Genomic DNA, 16,171 nt, shown 5'->3' with positions numbered 1-16,171 from the left:
TGTCGGCGAAGAGGGAATCACGCAGCAGCAGCGTTCAGGTGATTATCATAGCCAGGTTCCTCTTAGCCAGGTTCTATGGCCAGGTTCTCCAGCCAAGTTCTGTCCAGGTTCTCTTGCTATGTTCTCTCGCTAGGTTCTCCAGCCAGGTTCTGTGCCATTTTTACTTTTAGAATGGGCAAAAACATACCAAATTTCAAAAGTACCAGAATATTCAGTGAGAGGTCAGCCTTCCTTAAATCCTGTTCCCAGTCAGCCATTTCTCCTTCTGTAGGCAACTACTTTTAGTAATTCTGTGCATGTGCAAGTATATCCATATAAATTTCCCTTTGTTTCCCACACAAATAGTAGCAAACTATATGTAGTTTAGAACTTTCTGGTTTTGTTTTCAATTAATTTATTTTGGAGATCTTCCCAAAGCAATGTATGCAGAGCTTCCTCATTCTTTTTAATGGCTGCATAATGAATATACCATAGTTTATATAACCCTTGATGATTAATTAAAATATTTGTAATCTTTTGCTATTGCAAAAACTGCAGCTTAATATTCTTGCACATAAGTTACTTTGTTATCGTACAGCTCCCTTAGTTGGAGAGGGAGAGCTGTCCCCTCCTCAGTTCTTGTCAGTCTCCTAAGAAAGTTTTCAGACAAGTGACAGCAGTGTTGAAATAAAGCAAGAAAAGTTATTAAAAATAATAGAGGCCTGGGGCACGAAATTCACGTGGGGGGGGGGGGGTGGTGTCCCTCAGCCCAGCCTGCACCCTCTCCAATCTGGGACCCTTTGAGGGATATCCAACTGCCAGTTTAAGCCCAATCCCAGTGGGATCAGGCCTAAATGGGCAGTCGGACATCCCTCTCACAATCCAGGACTGCTGGCTCCCAACCACTCGCCTGCCTGCCTGTCTGATTGCCCCTAACCGCTTCTGCCTGCCAGCCTGACCACCCCTAACCATTCTCCTGCCAGCCTGATCAATGCCTAACTGCTCCCCTGCCAGCCCAATTGCCCCTAACTGCCATCCCCTGCTGGCTTGGTGACCCCTAATTGCCCTCCCCTGCCAGCCTGGTCGCCCTTAACTGTCCTCCCCTGCAGGCCTGGTAACCCCCAACTGCCCTCCTCTGCAAGCCTGGTCACCCCCAATTGTCCTACCCTCCCGGCCTGGTCACCCCCAAATGCCCTCCACTGTTGGCCTGGTCGCCCCCAACTGCCCTCCCCTGTTGGCCTGGTTGCCCCTAACTGTCCTCCCCTGCAGGCCTAGTCGCCCCCAACTGCCCTTCCCTGCTGGCCCGGTCACTCCTAATTTCCCTCCCTTGCCAGCCTAGTCGCCCCTAACTGCCCTCCCCTGCAGTCCTGGTCCCCCCCAACTGCCCTCCCCTGCAGGCCTGGTCCTTCCCAACTGCCCTCCCCTGCTGGCCATCTTGTGTCCACATGGGGGTGGCCATCTTATGTGTTGGGGTGATGGTCAATTTGCATATTACCTCTTTATTAGATAGGGTATTTAGCATATTGCAAAAGTGGACCACCCAGCTAATCTGAGCACATGCCCAGTGGGGGTTCAAGGGGTTTTATTCCCTTTCTCCCTATAGGTTTCAAGGGTCCTCTGCCAGATATCTTGGGTAGCAGATTAGGTTTCAAAGTCCTGGGCTACATTGTTGTGGCTTATTTTAGGATGCTTGTACAAACACCAGATGTCTTGTATGGCAAATCCTAAGGCAGCTGACTTCTCTGTTTAGTGTGTGAGATAAATTTCCTTTTTTTTCCTTCCCCCTTTTCTCCTCTTGCCTTAGCAGTTCCAGGGTGATTTAAGCTATGTATTTTTCAGTTAAGGAGGAGAGATATTAACCACTTCCTCTCAAGTGTTCTTGGTAGGAGAAGATAAGGTCTTTCAATTCACAAGTTGGCTGCAAGCTGCCAAAACTATTTGGCTATGTTTAATTTTCTTGTCTGTTTCTCTATCCCACTTGCCCAGGAATTTCCCTAGGTTCTTACTATTCTGCCAAAAGTTCATACCCAGGCGAGTATATTTGTAGGAGATATACTTATAATTGTTGAATTCATTACAAGAATTGCTAGAACAGATGCTCTCTATGTAATCACACACAGAAACCTTGTTTTCTTTAATCTGCCTACCCCCTTTTTTTCCTTTGACTTGAACTGGCCTCACCTAAAACCCTAACTCACCTCCCTCCCTTTCCCTTGCTTAATTATTAAGCCAAAGAGGTTCTGGTCAGCATCCAGTAGTTTTAGGAACAAAGCCTCAGGTTTGTTGACCACAGAGAAACTGGCCAAACTAGAGAAAACATCTAGGCCTCAGTTGAGTTTCAGCTCCAGAACAACCTCACTGACTGACCACATGCTTGTGAAACCAGACTCAGTAATGCCCTGGTTGGCATTAGGACCCGATGCAGTGATCAACTACCGCCCCCCCCACCCCACCCCCACCATCACCTTAGGGCTGACCAATCAGTAGAGGCCAGGACCCTGACCATGACCCTAACTCCCTTAGTCACCATGAGTAATGATTGTTCCCCTTTATAACCTATCCTCTAGAAGCCATCAGAAAGCCAGGTATTTGATTATGAGCTACCTGGGACTTAAGGTATGGCACCTGAATCAATCTTTACTTTCTTGGCTGCAAACTCTTCTACGTGTCTTATTGGGCTTTGAGGAGCACAGGCAAATGGCCCCCTTCAGTCTGCTACACCTAAAAATATTTCCATTTTGTTCACCGTTGTTTCCCAGAATCTAGATTAATATTTGGTTTCCAATACATATTTTTGAATAAATTTATAAAATAGGAATTGAGGCTTATTTTTCATTCCTTCAGCAATTATTGACTCAATCTTAATCTTACTCTTTGGATCTGATGCTTGTATTATTCTTATTTTAAACATTGCTTTACCAAGGAGATCTGAACACTGCCCCCTCTCCCTTGGTTACTCCTCCCACATCTGATTTAATGACAAAAGGCTGAAATCACCAGAAATAGAGAACTATAAACTTGCATGCATTTAATAATGGAACCTCAAACTATAAATGGAAATATCAACAAAATTAAAGGGAGGAACAATGAAAGCTATCATTGTTGATTCAACATTCTCAGCTATGGATGTCACTGTGCAGAACCCTTCTCCAAATCGCTACTGAATGTGCAAACTGACAACCAAGGGCTGCGGGCTGCCTGTCACTACTTGAGCCAACTAAGCAGAGACATGGTTGAATCATATATGAGCGTTTATTCCAATAATGCCAGCAGTATGGGAGAGCTGTAGGTCATCCACAAAAATATGCTCTGCATCCCACTATAAGCCAGCTGCTTATATTGAGTAGAAGGACAAAGATTATGTGGGAAAGTGGGAATTACAGGTATGGAAAAGTAGGCACAGGATGATCATTACAGGTTACAAGTCATGTGGACTGGGGTGGGGGGAGGTAGGTGATCATAGAAGGCAGGTACCTCTGGATGCCGTCGGACTAGATTACAGGTAATGGGGGCTGGGGTTTGCAAAGAACAGGTGCCTCCAGGACTAGATTGTTTCAGCCAGGAGGTTGTAAATCTTTCCATGACAGGCAGTTCTCAGGTCAAGAGGATGGACTGCATGCCAATGTTAGCTCCCATGTCCCAGGGCATACAACTCCCAGTCAGGTTGGAATGTGCTTTCTTTAATCAGAACAAAACCATCATGGTTAACAGAACATGATTAATAGTTCTTATTTTATTTCTTATAGCTAATAGCTAGTCCCCAATATTATATTTCTGGCCCTAACAAATGCAATGCATTTTCATGGGAGGATGTGCCAATATTTTTGAATGAGTGCTCAAAAATGCTTAAGTAGTAGACCTAAGAAAGCACAACAAATATGAATTCTGTGGAAAGTTCTTAAAAGGCGCAGGGATGTTTCCTTTTTCTAAAGTAATTTACAAATACTTCTGCTATTAGCACTTCCTGAAGAAGTGAGGGGCTGGACCCTGAATGGACAAGGCAAATTGGAGGGGGACAGGAACATTTTATTAATAGTCACTGCAAACAATGAACACTTACAGCATGCAAGAACTCTACTAAGCACTAGCCATTTCAGATCTTCAGAGTTCAAAGAGCCTTAGGAGCAAATGATTTCTCAAAGGGGGGGTTAGCGGGAGTGGGGGTGGGGGTTGGGGGGTGGGAGAGAGGTCAATTTTTTTAAAAAAGAGTTTTTTTAAAAAAGTAATTGAGCCCTAACCCGTTTGGTTCAGTGGATAGAGCGTCAGCCTGCGGGCTCTAAGGGTCCCAGGTTCGATTCCGGTCAAGGGCATGTACCTTGGTTGCAGGCACATCCCCAGTAGGGAGTGTGTGCAGGAGGCAGCTGATCAATGTTTCTAACTCTCTATATCCCTCTCCCTTTCTCTCTGTAAAAAAATCAATAAGATATATTTTTTTAAAAAAGTAATTGAGATAGTATTACTTAAAACTATTTCAGACCAAACGATAGGATTATGAGATTAGTAAAAGGTGGGGTGGGGGGAGGCAAAACCTTTGAGCACAGGCAGCAAAGACAGCTATAAGCAGTCGGTGGGGTCCTAGTGTAGCCAATGGGACAGGCGGGAGCTTAGTCAACTATGTCAGGCGGCGGAGGGGACCTGAGGGGTGCTTCTGCGCATGCGCGAGCCTGCTAACTACACCCTCCAACGAGCTCAGTTCTCTTTTCGCTCTCCGACATGGTGAGTGTGGCTGCCCTTTGCGCTGCAGTCCCGCTGGGTCGGGGAGGAGGCCGCACGGCGTAGTATTTAGCCGCTCAGTGATTGTAGTGTGGCTTAGCAGGTGTTGGAGAATGGTTAGGTTAAGCCACGGGCCTTGGGAGGTTTCTTGAGAGCTCAGAAAGGCTGAAATGTTACTCAGCGTTTCCTGCAGACCTCGCGGGCCGGTTGCCGCCTGTCATTTCCTGCAGGCTTCCTCCTGTCGGGCGGGCCTCGGGATTCAAAGGCCCGATTTTTTAATCCCACAAAATCAGACCATGTAGGCGTTGCTTTTTTCCTTCTCTCTATACATATGTATTTAGTGGCTCAATCTTTAGAACCGTGACTGGTAAGGTGGTAAATTTTAAGTGGAATTTGGAAGAAATTTAGTAACTTCTTTTTAGTAATCGTCATGACCTACTTAAAAATGAATACAATTCAGTGTCAGTCACGAAGTTCTAGATAATGGGGAGAATTAGACCAGCATTCTCATCGCCTGGGGGCTTGTTAGACATTCAGAAACTGACGAAAGCTGGAGAGTATGGGGCTAACGGGGGACTGTTTGCTTAAGCAATGGAATAACTTGGGTGCGTAGAAAGTGCTTTGAAACCGAGTTTCTAGATTAATAAAATTTCATTAAATAACTTAATTGCAAGTTATTGTCTAGTTAGGTATGTTTATGCATCCGCTTGCTTATTGCCACATGTAAACCATAACTTCTCCTGAATTTGTGAGCGTCGGTACTCCGTAGTTTTTATTTTACTCTTTAAGGGAAAGATAAGCAATCGATAAAGGTAATTTTTTGGGTCTATGATGAGCCGGCATGTATTCTGAATCTAAAGTTGATTACGACTACTTTAGCTCTAGAATTACTCTGAGACCTGAAAAATAACCTGAGTCATTGCAAGAGCTTCAAGTTCTGATGTGTATTGAATGTGTCCTGGGGTCAGACATTAAAAGGTAAATGTTTATGAAATCACTGCTTTTATTTTGAAAGGGTACACCACAGAAGGATGTTACCATCAAGCCAGATGCGCCTGACACCCTCTTACTGGAGAAGCATGCAGATTATATTGCATCCTATGGCTCAAAGAAAGATGATTATGTATGTATGGTTTTATGTTGAAAGTTTCAAAGAAGACTATTCTCCATAAGCAGTCAGTGGGTCAATATTTATGGCCCATTCTAAGAGGTTTGAAGTACAGAATAAATTTCTGCTTTTGTAGTTGAGGCAATACTTTCAAGGTCAATGATGTGTTGGCATGTATTATCTGAATTTACAGCTGATGTGTAATAACACTAGCTCTAGAATTACTCTGAGACCTTGAAAAACTTTTACCTTGAGTTTTAAACATTATAGAATAATTTTTCTCTGGGACGATCTTTAAATAAAGTAGTGAGCAGCTCACCTGGAAGTAAATATTTTTCCCTTTAGTGTCTCAACAGCTGGATTACCATGGAAAATACCTAGTATTGATAAATTCTTAAGTAATATGTTCCCATAACCATGTCATTATGGAGTCGTTAAATGCGATGTAGGTACTCTGAAAGATGTTCTCCCCAAACTTAAAAAAAAGTAGGTCTTCTCGTTTACTCTTCGGTTGGCTCCTGGAAGAGTTAAAGCCCTGTTTGGTCAGTCACAAGTGAATTTATCATACACTTCTCAGATAGTGGAACTTCTGTCCCCCAAATTTGAGAGCCACAAATTTAAACTTATCATTGATAGGATTAAATGTTTATATGTTTGGTTTCTGACCCAGCATGAATTCAAACTGACACATTAAAGTAATTGTGTATTTTAGGAGTACTGTATGTCTGAGTACTTGAGAATGAGTGGCGTCTATTGGGGTCTGACTGTAATGGATCTCATGGGACAACTAAATCGCATGAATAAAGAAGAAATTCTGGCATTTATTAAGTCATGTCAACACGAGTGTGGTGGAATAAGTGCTAGTATTGGACATGATCCTCATCTTTTGTACACTCTGAGTGCTGTCCAGGTAAATACTGATTAAAATTTGGCAATCTTGGTAGTGTATGCTCTTAACCTGAGGGGAAATTTGAAACCAGGAATGTAATAAAATGAGTATGTCAAAAAGTTACCCTAAGTTTTGCAAATGAAGTCTGTTTAACAAGGTCAATGATGTGATGGCATGTATTAGCTGAATTCAAAGTTGATGCAAATTCTAAAATTACACTGAGACCTTGGATGGTGAAAGGTTTAGTGTATGTAAATATTTGGAAATCACAAGGTGGCGTTACATGTTTTAATTTTGATATTGAAGATCCCACAAATGAGGGTTTAAAGTCTACATAAGTTAGACTATTTAAGAGTTAAAATTTTAAGTTACAATTTATATGTAGAAAAATGCTTTTAGAAGTTTGGATTTTAATACCTATAATTTTATTGCATAGAAGATACTTTGCATTTTTGAGGAAAGTTTATAATATTCCTAGACAAAAGGACGCCTGCTTGACTTAAAAGACAGTTGAAGAACATTAGAATCAATTAGGGTTGAAGATGTATTTATTTAACTTTTTTTGTTACAGATTCTTACTCTGTATGATAGTATTAATGTTATTGATGTAAATAAAGTTGTGGAATATGTTCAGAGTCTACAGAAAGAAGATGGTTCTTTTGCTGGAGATATTTGGGGTAATGTCATTTTAATTCATTCTACCAAATATACCAATCTTAAATGTTTTGGTGTTTCTTGTAATAAGCTCTGCTGCATATTTTTAAGTACAGTTAATTGGAGACTTTGCTAATTTATATAAGTTTTTTAAAAAGTTTTTCATCTTTTCAGGTCCCACTAAGCAGCTGGTCTAACTGGACTTAATAGTCTGCTGGAAGTTCCAGCATGCACTGAGCTAGTTATGTCAGCCTACAGGAGCGCTGGAACAGAGGGGGTCAGTCTAAAAGATAAGGTAGGTGAAATTTTTTCCCCCCAATATTTGGTGGGTTTGTAAAGTTCTTAAAAAACTGCTTACTGGCAAAGGAAAGATGATAAAAACTTTACAAACTTACTGAGTATTTGAGTGGAGGGAGGGAATAGTATTTTACTTGATAAATTAGATAATCTCTACTTCAGGGCTGAATACAGTGCAGGCCGGAGAGACCAGCTGCTTCATGGGATGTGAAAATCTACTTATATGTAATAGGGTAAGTTCATTATTATTAGAAACTGACTAGTCCTTTTGGCTCTGTAATTATTACCTTCCCTTTCTGGGCACTGTGTAAACTCCAGATAATTTGCTGTATTTTGTCAAAGCATTTTTCTAGATCTTAGTTTTCTTAGAAGTAAAATGATTTCACTTTAGATTTAGCTTTCCTTCTGGAGACCTACAAGTAAATTTTAAGTTTTAACCATAGTAATTGTACAGAATAACTTGTATATGTTATGATCAGAAGCGTTTAGTAACACTTAAGTTTTGGTTTGATTCCTTTTATTTTTAGGAGAAATTGATACAAGATTCTCTTTTTGTGCTGTGGCAACTTTGGCTCTATTGGTAAGTTATGACTATTGTATTGGAATTAATTAGTGTCCATGGTTACTCTGGAATTTATAGGCATTGTTTTTTGTTTGTTTATAGGGGAAGCTGGATGCTATTAATGTGGAAAAGGCAATTGAATTTGTTTTATCGTGCATGAACTTTGATGGTGGATTTGGTTGTAGGCCAGGTTCTGAGTCCCATGCTGGGCAGGTAATTCACTAATGCAGATTAAAATATGTTAATAGCAATTTTAGTGTTTGTTAAATATGAATGAAGTTAATTTGACCAAAGGTACTAGAATGAATGTGGGATGTTACATTATAGTTGATTAATTGCTGGTTAAGGAAGGCCTCTTTTTTTTTTTTTTTTTTACAATAGTTTGCTTTATATACATTCACCTGCTGGTGAAACACTCCGATCTAGTCAAACATAAGTAGGTTTGTAATCACCAAAAATACATTTTGATTTTCCATTATTGTTTATTTATATTTATATATATATAAAGAGGAAGAGGAAGGGAGAGAGAGAAACAAATTTGCATTCATTGATTGATTCTTGTATGTGCCCTGTCCAGGGATTGCACCCCAAACCTGGGTGTATCCAGATTACAGTGCTCTAACCAACTGAGCTACCTGGCGTGGGCTGTATTAGTTTTTAACTAAATAATTGAAAGCAGTTTGTTCCTATATTTGCTTATGCCAGAGAACATTGTATACATATAAATAGTTGTGAAATAAAATAGTATCTTAGTCATAGAGAACTTATGACAATAGTATTTCTTTGCAAAATTTGATCCTAGTAATAGTATGCTTAGGTGGTGTTGTTGGTTTTTTTCCCAAATAATTATGTGATATTTCCATGTTCAATTGTAAGGAAATTTTTAGACATAAAATGGAGTTTTAATTGAGTAGTTTTCATCACTTACTGCAGATTATTATACACCTGTACTTTATGTCTGTAATTTTAGATCTATTGTTGCACAGGATTCCTGGCTATTACTAATCAGTTGCACCAAGTAAACTCTGATTTACTTGGGTGGTGGCTTTGTGAACGACAGCTACCTTCAGGTGGACTGAATGGAAGGCCAGAGAAGGTATTGTTTCATAAGATACATTGTGTTCTAACAGCTTTATAACTTCAGTGAGTGCTGTTTTACTTTAACTTTTTCAATATTGCTCTTGTAAATTGATAGTTAGCTTTTTATCTTCCTTTCATTATAATTTTTCTATTGTACCATGAAAAAAAAGGCCCTGTACTTTGCCTATTCACCCCTCTGTCCTCCCCCAAATCCCTGGGAAACACTGATCTTTTTACTAACTTTAGTTTTGCTTTTTCCAGAATGCATATAGTTGGCATTATATAGATGTAGCGTTTTCAGAATTGCTTCTTTCACTTAGTAATATGCATAAGTTCCTCTGTATCTAAAATATACTTTTGAATAAAAGATGTGCGTGGCGCCTTCTGATGCTTGTTTTATAAGTTGATGTTTTTTGGTTTTCCCTATCCCGAAGTAAATTCTTGAATTATCTAAAGGAGCATACAAAAATGGCAAATATTCTTAGCTTTAAAATATGTTTATATTCACACATAATCTAAATTCTGAGTGGATCTTTTCTCTCTCATCCTTCTCAGGGCCTTGCATTTCTCAGGCATTGAAATGAAGCTAATTCTTCAAACCTTTTAATTTCTGGGTATATACCAGGGAATAATTCATGCATTAAATGGTGTATGTCTGGGAGCCAAACTACTGTTAAGTGAACACATTCATCTAGTATAGAAACTTCTACGTTGGTTTATGGGTGTGAAGGGACAATGGATCATTTTTAATTGCTAAAACTTTTTATTCAATATTTTTATTATCTCTCCCCCTCCCCCCAAAAAAGAAAAACCTTTAATTTTTGACACTTGGACTTGGAAGAAGGAAATTAATTTTTCTTAAGTTTAGTTTTGTTTAGGTCACACACATTAAGCTCTAAATTGGGTCTTTAAGGGTCAGGTAGTAAATATTTTCAGCTTTGTAGTTTATGGTCTTGTTGCTGCCCGAAGAGGAAATGCTTCCATAGACAGTAAGATTATGGACATGGCTCTGTTGCAATAAAATTATGGGTACATTTTGTGCTTCATATGATTTTTCTGTCAATTAAACATTTTTAAAACTACACATGTAAACTATTCTTTGTTGGTAGTCTAGATTTGACCTGAGCTATAGTTTGCTGGGTCCTAACCCTAAAAATATATTCTAGGTGCATAGTGCTTTTATCACTTTTGTTTGCTTGATATTTCTGATGAGTTGGGAATGAATGGAGTAGGAAAATAACCACAGGTGGTTTCTAGTTAAGGTCCTATGGAAAACCTGGGCAACTTTAAACAATTGGGAGTGGCAACTGACAGGAACCAGCATTTTAACAATGTAGGACAATGTTTTTCTTTATTGTTGGCTATTATAGGTCCCCCCATTTTCTTCTTCTTTTGCCTCCCTTCTCTGGCCATCTTGTGAATGATTTACCCAAGGATCTTACTGAAGATTGCATTCAGCCTCAAGTGGTGTCTTCTGCGCCTTTTTTTTTTTTAATATATATTTTTATTGATTTCAGAGAAGAAGGGAAATAGAGATAGAAACATCAATGATGAGAGAATCATTGATTGGCCGTATCCAGTCAGTGGGTACATGTTATCCTGCATGTGACCCATTGGGTATCGAGCCCGTAGCCCGGGCATGTGCCCTGACCTGGAATCAAACCATGACTCCTGGCATTGTCATAGGCTCAACCACTGAACCACACCAGCTGGGCTCTTGAATTTCTTAAATTGTATTTTGAGGGGCCAGGCTTCAGGTGATTTTGCAGATCTATAGCTACCTGGGAGTACTTGTTGAAAATGCTCTACTTGGGGATATGCAATATCCATCATCATAGATTTCATGAGCCTTACTACCAGCTATTTGAGTAAGGGACTGAGTTAGGCATTCATTGCAGAAGAATAAAAGTAGATGGGTTTTTGTTTTTTCCCCCACAAAATACTGAAACACATAGCAAACCTTTCTATGAATTAGAGTATTTGGTCTTTTCCGGTGATTATCTTTAATTCTAAGCAGTTATGTTTATGAATTTCAGCATTTCAAATACTGCATATCAGTATAGTGCTTGATTCCTCCCCCTCCCAACCCAAGTGGACTAGAGAATAAAAATTGTGGCAACTTTGTGGCTTTTTTTCTCTCCTAGTTACCAGATGTATGCTATTCATGGTGGGTGTTGGCTTCCCTAAAGATAATAGGAAGGCTTCATTGGATTGATCGAGAGAAACTGCGCAGTTTTATCTTAGCATGTCAAGATGAAGAAACTGGAGGATTTGCAGACAGGCCAGGAGATATGGCAAGTACATTTCTGACATATTCATGTAACAATTACATTTCAGTGTTTTCCATTTTATGGTTCTAAGCTATTCCAGACTTAGAAATAGATGGTATTTCCTAGTGTTGCTTTGAAAGCAGTATGCTTTTTTTTGTAATTTTTGAGACTGCAAAGAATAGTAAAACAAATTTGCAGAAATTTCTCATGACATTTCCAAAATAGTGTATGGTTAACAGCACAATTTGAAGCCATTTTTATTACGAGAACTTGAAGCATATATTCAAGTAGAGAAAATACAGTGGGTTCCAATATAACCATCGTTCAGAAGCAGGGTTTCCTAATCTGAATTCTCATTTTTTTATAGGTAGATCCTTTTCATACTTTATTTGGAATTGCCGGATTGTCACTTTTGGGAGAAGAACAAATTAAACCTGTTAATCCTGTTTTTTGCATGCCTGAAGAAGTACTTCGGAGAATGAATATTCAGCCAGAACTAGTGAGCTAGATTCATTGATGCAAAGTTGCTTAGTATAATTTTGTCATCCTAAAATTTCTGTTTTGAAGTGTTTGTCATACTTAAAAATGACTGTTAATATTTTGTATATGAGTTGTGATTGTGATAATTTTAATAAATTATATAAGTATACATATTGTAAAATAAAGGCCTATCTTCAGCTTTTGCTTTTCTTATAGAATGCTGTCATTCTGAATACAATATTTTGTTTACACTTCAATGTATTTAAATTTCCCTAAGAGTAAGAACTCTACTTAATGAAGTCTTGTATTTGACTTGATTTCCCCATCTGCTCCCTCCATGTTATGTAATGATAGATAGTTCATGTAAATTGGTCTATGTCAATGAAATTGTTAACTGATGATAAATATTGATATGCCCCACATGAATTAAAAGATGCACAAAGTGAAATAAACTTGAAATTTGGGAGTTATTTCATAGGAGCATGGTTATTCTGAGTTGGTCACAGAGTAATTTCGGTAAATGACAGTTCACCATCTTAGAATATGATTGATATCTGGGCTACACTTTATGCTAATTTTTTACATTTTATGTCAGAATGCCAGCCACTGACTACCAAAGGGTTGGCTCCCCCCCAATAAAGAAACAGGAGATAGTTACAATACTTTTGTATATGTGCTTTCAGATAGACTATAATTCCTGTCTTGCATTCTTGGTGAAAATAAGGTATTTCTATGAATATTATTTTTAAGAGCATTTGTAAGATCACAGAAGTAGAAGTAAGTTATGGAAGAAATGGACTGCGGAAACAAGTTGTAGATGCAAAGGAAGGGTCCCTGGAGCTTAGAAGTGAGGAAGGTCAAAGTGATGTGCCAGGGATGGGAGGTGAAAGGCAGGCCTGCTCCCAGGAGGGAGAGCATGCTATGAACATTTTTCTTGGAAGTTGAAACCTGTTTTAAACATGTTGGAATATCTTGTATACTAGTCATTTTAGGAGTAGTTTTCCACATGAGTAATTGTAGGGTGCAGCTATAGGGTTAAGCCACAAACAAGTCGCAGCTTAGAGGGCACAGCCCTCAGCATAATTGGGCTTGACCTTATGACGCTCCCTACGTCTTACTGGTAGCTAATGGGCTGGGAGAGGTGCAGCAAGTGCTGCCAAAACAAGTGAAACAAGAACATTGTAACTGGTGACCACTACCTTGTTTACCTCTGGCTATAAAATAAAGGCTCTGCTTGCCCCTGGATCTCTCTGTGGTCTCAGCCAGGCACAGGAAGATCCACCTAGACTCAGCTTACTCTCTTTGTCATTTCTTCATTCTTTACAGGCTTTTGAACCGTTGGCTGAGCTGCCTCTGCCCAAGTAATGATGGTTCACTTAACACATTGACCAGTGTCAATTTTATCTTGCATGTAGGTGCTTACATTAGATTCTTTTGAGTGTCCAATAGCATTTGATAATACACTAGTCTTTCTGAAAGCCTGGAGGTCATTGGATGGAACAGCTTATTTAAATGGTATTTTTGAAGAAGTTTCGATGTCTATGGGCACTGCATATGGGTGAACTATGCTGTGAATATCTTATAGTTAATTGCATGAAATCAATGTTTTAAAGGAATGTCTAATGGTATCCAGAGTATTTTACTCTTTTTTTTCAATCCTATAATTTCTATGAAACCATGGTACTATTTCCATATTTATGAAAACTGAACAGATACAGAACTTAATTTCCCAAAGGTTATTTGTTGAGAAGCTATAGTTTGAAATTTTGTAATTTGCTCCTAACTAAATTACCTGTGTGAAAGCACTGTAGTAGAAATTGAGATTGGGAGCCGTTTTTAAATCTCTCCCAAGACAGATCCATTGTTTGCCTGGTTCCTATTAATGGTTGAAGGGTAACAGTCTTGTGGGTGCTTATGCAGTATGGCAGTGGTTCTCTAACCTTCCTAATGCCGCGACCCTTCAATACAGTTCCTCATGTTGTGGTGACCCCCAGCCATAACATTATTTTCGTTGCTACTTCATAACCAATTTTGCTATTGTTATGAATCGTAATGTAAATATCTGATATGCAGGATGTATTTGCATTGTTACAAATCGAACATAATTAAAGCATAGTGACTAATCACAAAAACAATATGTAATTATATATGTGTTTTCGGATGGTCTTAGGTGACCCCTGTGAAAGGGTAGTTCAACCCCCAAAGGGGTCGCGACCCACAGGTTGAGAACCGCTGCAGTAAGATTAGTGGCTTTCCTGTATTTAGCCACAAGACCAATGTTAGATGTGTTGTACTATAAAACACGAGCATTAAAAGGAAGCTAGTGTGGCCCCGGCTGATGTGGCTCAGTTGGGCACTGACCCAGGCACCAACAGGTCACAGGTTTGATTCCTGGTCAGGACACATGCCTGGGTTTGGGGCTCCATGCCCAGTAGGGGGCGTGCGGGAGTCAGCCAATTGATTGATCTCTCATCCATGTTTCCCTTTTCCTTACCTTCCTCTCTAAAATAAAGTCATATTTCTAAGAAGCGAATGTGTTTGGGAGTATGTGGGAAATACTAAATTAGGCCTTGGGATGAGGGAAATGGGGTGGGAAGTGAAGAATGAGGCAAACTAATGGTCACTGGTGAGCCATAAATTCCGTTCAAGTGATAACCTGCAGGTTGAGGAGGGCTGTACTTCAGATTAAGCTCATAACCAAATCTTGTGGGAGGTGATGGGATTGGAAACCACTGGGAGTACTTTCTTAGGAGCGGATGGGGAAAGACCTGCGGGTGTGGAAAGCTGCAGTCCTGGGCGCCTGCGCCCTGCTTCTCCGCGCCTGCGCGCTGCTCTACGCCTGCACCCTGCGGCTCTGCGCCTGCGCGCTGCCCTCCCGCCTTTTCCTGCGTCGCTTCTGTCCCTGAGCCACGTTGTTCCGTCCGAGGGCGAAGGGCCTTTCCGGAATCTCCCGGTGCCTGCGGAGTGTGAGGATGCTGAGGCCGGAGATCTCATCCACCTCGCCTTCCGTCCCTGCGGCTTCCCAGTCATCCGCGGAGCCTTGGTCACAAGGGCCCCGCTACAATTTCGGACTCCAGGAGACCCCTCAGAGCCTCCCTTCAGCCAAGGCCTCTGCCTCCACCCCTTGGGGCACGTCCGGGGCCGCGGGCGACCGGAGCAGCAGCAGCAGCCTCCCGGGGCCTGTGCCCAGCGCCCTGCTGGCTCCCCACGCTCGAGGCAAGGAGAGGTGGGGGGAATTCCCGTGGGTGGCGGCCTGCGGCCCCCGGGGGCTCCGGGAGGTGGTTGGTGGTTAGCGGAGAAATCTCAGTAGTGGTTTGGTTGGAAGAGGAGAACCGGGTGCTCTGGAAATGTGATGGTCAGAGTGATTAGCAGGCTGACAGTGCAAACTGGTTTGATTACAAGGCTGTGATGGCGGATGGCTAAGTCCCGAGGAAGACTGAACTGTCTGGTATAATGACCCTCCTTCCCGCGACCCCCCCCCCCCCGCCCCCCCAAAGTCCAGTTGGCCATTGAAGGAACAGTGTAAGTGTGTGGGGTGTTAGGGCCACGACCCCACCCAATCGAAAATCCCTGTGTAACTTCTGACTCCCCCAAAACTTAACCTTCTGTTGACCGGAAAGCCTTACCACCAATAATACACACAATAAATTAATGTGTATTTTGTATGTTTATATGTATTAATACTGTATTCTTACAATAAAGTAAGCTAGAGAAAAAAAATGTTATTAAGAAAATCAGCCCTTGCCGAAACCGGTTTGGCTCAGTGGATAGAGCGTCGGCCTGCGGACTGAGAGGTCCTGGGTTCGATTCCAGTCAAGGGCATGTACCTGGGTTGCAGGCACACCGGTGGGGGATGTGCAGGAGGCAGCTGATCGATGTTTCTTTCTCATCGATGTTTCTAACTCTCTCTATCTCTCTCCCTTCCTCTCTGTGAAAAATCAATAAAATATATAAAAAAAAAAAAAAAAAAGAAAATCAGCCCTAGCCGGTTTGGCTCAGCGGATAGAGGGTCGGCCTGCGGACTGAGGGGTCCCAGGTTTGATTCCGACCAAGGGCATGTACCTTGGCTGCGGGCACATACACAGTAGGGAGTGTGCAGGAGGCAGCTGATCGATGTCTCATCGATGTTTCTAACTCTC

The 16,171-nt window shown here is 41.0% G+C and overlaps 2 protein-coding genes across 2 annotated transcripts in view; both read left to right on the top strand.

Annotated features, from left to right (window-relative positions):
* Positions 1-4,633: 4,633 nt before the first annotated feature.
* On the top strand, positions 4,634-15,966 carry RABGGTB (Rab geranylgeranyltransferase subunit beta). Its single transcript, XM_081087265.1, has 9 exons — positions 4,634-4,695; positions 5,708-5,815; positions 6,513-6,710; positions 7,261-7,366; positions 8,168-8,220; positions 8,305-8,415; positions 9,173-9,298; positions 11,427-11,576; positions 11,920-15,966. The coding sequence occupies exons 1-9, from the start codon at positions 4,693-4,695 to the stop codon at positions 12,058-12,060; spliced, it is 996 nt and encodes a 331-aa protein (XP_080943391.1). The 5' UTR covers positions 4,634-4,692; the 3' UTR covers positions 12,061-15,966.
* Positions 15,005-16,171, top strand: part of MSH4 (mutS homolog 4) — a gene marked incomplete at both ends in the record, with an annotated part of 85,863 nt that continues 84,696 nt past the window's right edge. The window contains one exon of the mRNA XM_081086058.1: positions 15,005-15,248. Within this exon, the coding sequence (XP_080942184.1) occupies positions 15,005-15,248 (244 nt within the window). The remainder of the gene's footprint in view (positions 15,249-16,171) is intronic.

Source organism: Myotis nattereri (genome assembly GCF_964212035.1).
Source record: "Myotis nattereri genome assembly, chromosome: 3".
Classification (NCBI taxonomy): domain Eukaryota; kingdom Metazoa; phylum Chordata; class Mammalia; order Chiroptera; family Vespertilionidae; genus Myotis; species Myotis nattereri.
The sequence above is the reverse complement of the archived record's forward strand: the minus strand, read 5'-3'. Positions and strand labels throughout refer to the sequence as shown.